Raw genomic sequence first — 6,952 nt, forward strand, 5'->3', positions numbered from 1 at the left:
ACTTTTGACTGGTATGTTAGCCTATAGTTTGAAGTAAAAAAATATTCATATTAATAAGGAGAGTCTGAGATTTATTTGACAGTGATTTCACATTTCATGTTTATATGAAGGCTGAATACCAGTAAAAGGTGAACATTTATTTATTTGCGCCATTTTTTCCTAAAATATTATATAGTTTTATAGGAGTAGGTTTCATAGAGTTGGCAAATTAATTTTTCATACGTTTGTAGGTACAGACATCTGTTGTGGCCGTTCTTGGCCGTTTTTATGAGGCTTTTTTAATAGTGTTCATATCGATATCGGAATTATATCATATCGACCGAAATTAAGAAATATATTGTGATATAAATTTTGGCCATATCGTCCAGCCCTGTTTAAACATGTATTACAGTTTTAACAAATCTATATAATTTATTTTTTTTATATTTTGCAAATTTGACGTGTGTGTGTGTGTCAAATTTGTGAAAAATGTATAAAAAAAGTCTAAATATTTGTTTGTTGTTAACTCATTTAATGCATTTACTAATTTTACCAAATTCCTATACATCCGTGTTATTTTGATGACTTCACTATTATTTTAAATGTGTTGTTTTCTGTATTATTACAGAATAATACAGAATAAATGTGTGCACTCTTAGGGAAAAAACTGGGGCAGTGCCCTTTCAAAATTTACACTTTTGTACCATATTTACCCCTATAGTGTGCATATTCTGACACTATTGAAAACATTTAATGGCATCTCTGATTATTTAAATGTAATTTATTTAAATTACCAAGCTTTGTTAATATTGTTCATATATTATTATATACTGTATTATTCAGTTACATTTATAATTAACTGAATTTTAAATAGATCAATTATTTATATTTCTGTCATGACAACTCTCGGAGAGTTTATACATAGCAACGTTAATGTGCTGATAATTTTGTCTCTGGTGCTAGAGTTCATCGTATTTTATGTCATTGCAGCTTCCATACAAAGAATGGAAAATTAGTCTGCGCTGACCCAGAACAACATTGGACGCAGGACAGAGTTGAGTGCCTAAGGTATGAGAACGTATCTTATCAATCACTAACATAAAATGCAGTCTTATCTCATATTATACCCTTAAGAAAATTAACTGATGGAAAACAAATGTTCCCTGTGCCCTTTAGAATGAAGGCTGCAGAAGTGAAGACTGATGGTTTTTAAAGCTTTAAGAATGCCAAAATGGAGAGGATCTTCTGGAGATGTTTATTATTATTACTATTATTATTATTTTGGACTGTTTCCCTCTTTAATAAAGAGATCTTATATTCTATATATTGGCATCACTTAATTGCACTCTTGTACAGAGTATATATGGAGGGGAAATACAAGGTAACTTTACTATACTGTGGATTTTAAACCTCTTGTGTTTATATAATGCAAAATATTTTTTAGCTCTTTGTATTGAGCTGTTAACTCACTAATTCAGTTCACAATTTTTTTGTTCACAATTTCAGATACTATTTAAATGTTACCTATAAAGACTGATGTATTCACAGGAATGATATATTTGATATTGTTCACAAATGGCTCTTAAGGGTGCATGTATTTTTGTCGTTATTTTGTGGAATGATTTGACTAACCCTTTGGTTAGTCAGTGTTGCCCTCTACTGTTAAAGCTATGCCAATATGATAAAGTAGGAAATGTTTTTCCATTTTTAAAAACGTAATAAACATTTTATACAATTGTATAGATAAGTAGTTTTGGTATTATATTACATTTCTCTTATATGTATTTTTAAATAAAGTTCCTTAATTTCACTGCATTTTTGTGATGAACTACAACTCTACAATGAAGCACTACAATGTCATTGTCCTTTGTGTTTCTGAATTGTGGTCCTTAGCATTTGCCCCAAAATGAAAACACAAGCTAACTATGGGTTTCCGGGCCTCTGGGTGGTGTTTTTAACTTATTTATAAGGCAAAACATTTCAGAACTCTATATATTGAGATGGGTTAATTATTAACTCACTAATTTAATTCTCTATTTATTTATTTATTTATTTGTACTAATAAATAAAAAACCTTTAAATGTACTCACTTATTGTGCTCTATACATCAGAGTAATCCACTTGACTGCAGTCCATCAATTGATGTCTTAAGAAGCAAAAAGGTGTGTTTGTAATATATTTTTGGGTGAACTATTCCTTTAAATTCAAAGCTGGTGAAACCATCAGAACAGTCTTTGAATGGGTTTAGATGAGGTCATGAGAGGGAAATCATAACTTAGTAAATCTATAGATTTCCATGAAATCTAACACACCATGTGTCATAACAATCAGGTGCATACATGAAAAGATTTTCCAGGGAAAAAAATAAATAAAAATTCTTTACCTGCACATTTTCAAGAGATAACCATATTGATTTAAAAAACAAAGAAGAAGAAAAAGTCTTATTTGGATGGCTGGGATCTAGGCCGGCCCAGAATTGTAACCTTTTCGAGCCATTTTGCTACAGACGGTGTTGAATTGTTTGAGCTGCGCTGAATTTTCTGCAGATCTTCTCTTATTTAAAGGCACAATATGTAATTTTCGCCGCTAGAGGGCGCATATTCAAAATAAACAAATAGACAGAGGCGTAGTTTGATGACGCAGTGACTGAGTGTGGAATCATGGGAGTTGTCGTCTTTATCCCCACAGCCGATGCAATCCCACGGGACTCGGGCAGAAATCATGTTCATGGATGAGCTAATGATTTATTAACGTAGTAGAATGAAGCAGGGTGAGGCTGAAAGCTGTCGAAGCAAAAGGAGGCCGCTGAACGAGCGCGACACACGTCTCGAAAGCAGCGGAGCTTTTATTATGCCACAGTCGAGCGCTTCCGCTCCTTCCGGTCGTGCGTATGTGGGGCTGTTTTATCATACATTTGAAAGTTCTGTTATAATGCTGCTCTGTGCAGTCGTCACCGGTCTATTAAAACGCACAACGTATTAAAGCGTCTTTGGTGTTTCCATGTTTTCTACAAAACAAAACTGGAAATCGAGGGTGTATGACGTCATTGGCAGGCGACACAATGACACTATGGACACGGTCCGTGTCACTAGTTAAAATTGCTTATTTCTCTGGATTTAAACATTATTTGCAACATTTGGGATAATGTAAGTACACAAGTCTGCAAAATATATAACACTGTTCTAGTGGTTTTTGGATTTTTTAATAAAAAAATCTTACATATTGTGCCTTTAAGACAATGAGCAAGTGAAAGTATACTGTTAGTCGCTTCTCTCACAATTATCTAGTTGCTCAATGTAATTTGGTAATAGCACATCCTTGTCAAAGTTGTGACATGCTTGTTATAGTGACCTGCAAATCACAACAGCAAATCTTCTCTGATCTGCTATTTCATTCAGACGAAACCTGTGCTCTTTAGTGTTTAAGAATCTAAACACAAGTGCACTAATGCACTAAATCTAATTGGCACAACATGAGTAAAGAAAAGAGAAAGAATAAAAGGGTTTTATTCACCACTTCCGTCTTCACCTCCATTTTCGGCTCTTAGCCAAAGGTTTTCATTTCAGTGGATTTCATAAAAGCAAAACTTAACGGATCTCCTGTTTACCTCAAGACAAAATCTGTGCTCTTTATTTAGGATATAAACACAAGTGCAAAGTAATTCAAAGTCATTTTCATATTTGTATTTGTTATTTTTTTTTGTTATATAATTTTGAAGAATTTTTTTAATCTTACTGCATAGAGCACATGAAAAAATATATATGTGCACAGGGTTTATGAGAATCCTAAAAGAACCGAAAACACCTGCAGTGCTTGCAAAACACAAATACTCCCAAGAGTAAAAAGGAACAAACACAGCTAGGACATTTTAATTCACCACTTCCTTCTTTTCCAACAGTTTAATTACTCAGCCAAAAGTCTTGTTTTCATTTGAACCTTCGAAACAGACAACAAGGTAAGCTTATCACACATATGATTTATGGTGCAAAGACAAAAAAAGTTGGTCAAGCAGTGTGTGAATTATAGGCCTATGCTGTTTTTGGGAGCTAATAGGCCTAGTATGTATTGCACAAGGGTACAAAAAGATTACTTTTATTATAATTAATATTTAATTACGTATTATTATTCAAAATTATTTATTAAAACAAATTGTAACAGATTGCCGGCTTCCCTTAAAATATGAGTGCGCCCCCTCCGTCCTGCACCCCAGACAGAGATGCTGTCTCTTCGACTACACCTTTGAATGAAGACGTCAACCAAGGTGAGCACTTATTAATAACAGGACCTTGTAAATTATGTTAATAACATATGTCAGGGCTCGAAATTACCGTTTGCCCGTCACTGTATGTAATGGGAGAAACGGTCAGTCAGGAGAGTAGAGCTGCACAATTCTGGATAAATTGACAATCACGATTTTCTTTCTTTTTTCAAATAGAGATCATGATTCTGAACAGACAACTAAACAAAATAGCATGTTATTTAATAGCCTAGATGTTCTGACAAAATGTTAATTGCTGCAGTCTATTTATTTCTTTACTTTGAATTGTTTATTGCAAAATCTGCACCTCTTCTGTGGCTAATATTAATTTCATAATGATCCTTACTCCGTGAAGTCAAGCAGAAGTTAAGTGACTGTGCAAACACTACTGGCCCATTTTGGGTGAACTAAATATGCAAGATTAGTCTTACATGTCGCTGTTTATAACACAGGGCGTTCATCCTTTGCTGGGCCGATTTAAAAAATATATATATAGAATTTGGTATAAATTAAGAAAATGTGACTCTGGCTGTGAAAACCCAGCTAAAGTCATTTTTTGTTATTTACTACATAATTATTTTTGTGATTTTTCTACATAAAATCATCCTTCATAAGGTAAAGAACATTCTGTGAAAATGTAACCTTGATATCTTTAATATCGACTGAGTAAAGCCATGTCAAAGATTGAAATCATAGTGACATTAATGGTTGAAATCAAACTTTGATGCTTGTTATCTCATAATTAGATTTTGAGACTTTAGCCTGGATTTCACAGAGGAGGTCACATATACCCACTTCCAGGCACCATTACACCTCATATCCATATAACGTTAAAGGGGTCATATGATGCTGCTAAAAAGAACATTATTTTGTGTATTTGGTGTAATGAAATGTGTTTATGCGGTTTAAGGTTCAAAAAACATATTATTTTCCACATACTGTACATTATTGTTTCTCCTATATGCCCTGCCTTTCTGAAACGCTCGATTTTTACAAAGCTCATCGGTCTGAAAAGCGAGGAGTGCTGTGATTGGCCAGCTATTCAGTTCGTTGTGATTGGCCGAATACCTCAAGCGTGTGACGGAAATGTCACGCCCCTTACCATACTGTGATGCCCTGTCAGGCCGGAGCGACGATTCAAAAACATGAAAACCCATTATAAACGAGGCATTTGTTGCATCCAGTGGGGACATAATTATGGATTATAATGACTTATATTGTCTTTTTACGCATTGTGTTGCATCGCGCCACGTAAACATAAAACCATGTCTGCATTTGTGATCGGAGAAATTACAAACTACAAGCGCTACTCTACACTGCTCAAAACTTGCGTTTGAATCGTCAGTGGCAAATTCTTTAAATATAAAAAACGCACTTAAAGTATGTGAGTCAGAACAGCCGGCATTGTAGTCTACTCAACCAGGATCAGGGAACAGTCCTCCATAAAATGTGCAGCAAACATCTGAATATTTGGGTTGAAGTGTTCTGGAACAGTGTTGTAAATACAACTAAACCACTGATTTGTAGTCGTGTCCTCTTTTGGAAGATCAAACAAAGTAGTTTCGCTTTCACAACGAAACACGGCGGGCTAGAGTGAGCGGCGGCGGCCTAGAGTGAGCAGAGGCCAGGGGTTAGAGTGAGGAACAGCCGGAGGGCTAGAGTGAGCGGCGGCGGCCTAGAGTGAGCAGAGGCCAGGGGTTAGAGTGAGGAACAGCCGGAGGGCTAGAGTGAGCGGAGGTCAGTGGGCTTGAGAACGGTGCGGCCGGTGGATTTGACGAAGGAGCGGCCGGCGGGCTTGAGGCAACCACATGTGATGACCCCGGGCTGGACTCTGCTTCGTCCACGGTGAAAGCCGATCCAGCGATCCACAGCACAAAGTTGATGTATTTCCTCAGCGACCAGCACGGATCAGCTCCAGGCATGACGAAGCGATATTGTGCTTTTTTGGAAGACCAAACAAAGTAGTTTCGCTTTCACAACGAAACTCACAGCACCTTCACGGCATGGCGGCGGCAACAATACTACAGCGAGAATAAAAGTTAAGCCTTCTTTCTTTGTGTGAACATTTAGGTGGTGTTATTCAAATCTTCCCACATAGTGAGGTAGATATGTGGGGCTGTGTTAGAATTTGGATTTGAGACTTTAGTCTTTGCAACTTTACAGATCTTCTTTATGCACCAAGAGCTTGTAACACTCCAAAGAGAAAGGAAAAATTTTAATCGCATAATTTAATTAACTTGGGTCCTTGGGTCAAATAAAAAAGGAACCAACATCAGATCACAATCTTGTGACGAGTAACCTGTAAAACAGATGAGCCAAGTCTTACTAGAGTTACTTTACATCTGTACGTTTTGTAAAGTATTTTAAATTGTAGCCTACATCTTACTGCCTGATAATACAAGCCTGCAGCAGCGCGCACCCAGAAAGCTAGAAAGCAGGGTTGCCAGGTTTTCACAACAAAACCCGCCGAATTGCAACTCAAAGGTATCCCAATCGCTTCGAGGGGGATCCCCCATTACAAATCGCGTTCCGGTTGGGGTTGGGTTTCCCCGGTCAAATTCACGTTATTGAGGTCGCTTCAAACCGCGAACATGAAAAACAACCCGCGGCAACACTGTAGCCCAATTCCGCGGGGAAACCGCGGACTTGGCAACACTGCCAGGAAGTGACGTTGAGTTACGCGCGCATCTACGTGTAGTGTGTGTGTGTGTGTGT

At 36.8% G+C, this 6,952-nt stretch overlaps 1 protein-coding gene across 1 annotated transcript in view; it reads left to right on the plus strand.

The window, feature by feature from the left end:
* Positions 1-1,230, plus strand: part of ccl20b (chemokine (C-C motif) ligand 20b) — a 2,316-nt gene extending 1,086 nt beyond the window's left edge. The window contains exons 3-4 of the mRNA XM_016274334.1: positions 970-1,047; positions 1,156-1,230. Of these exons, the coding sequence (XP_016129820.1) occupies positions 970-1,047; positions 1,156-1,192 (115 nt within the window). The 3' untranslated portion in view covers positions 1,193-1,230. The remainder of the gene's footprint in view (positions 1-969; positions 1,048-1,155) is intronic.
* The last annotated feature ends 5,722 nt before the right edge of the window (positions 1,231-6,952 follow it).

This window comes from Sinocyclocheilus grahami, unplaced genomic scaffold, assembly GCF_001515645.1.
Source record: "Sinocyclocheilus grahami isolate Dianchi unplaced genomic scaffold, SAMN03320097.WGS_v1.1 scaffold85.1, whole genome shotgun sequence".
NCBI lineage: Eukaryota > Metazoa > Chordata > Actinopteri > Cypriniformes > Cyprinidae > Sinocyclocheilus > Sinocyclocheilus grahami.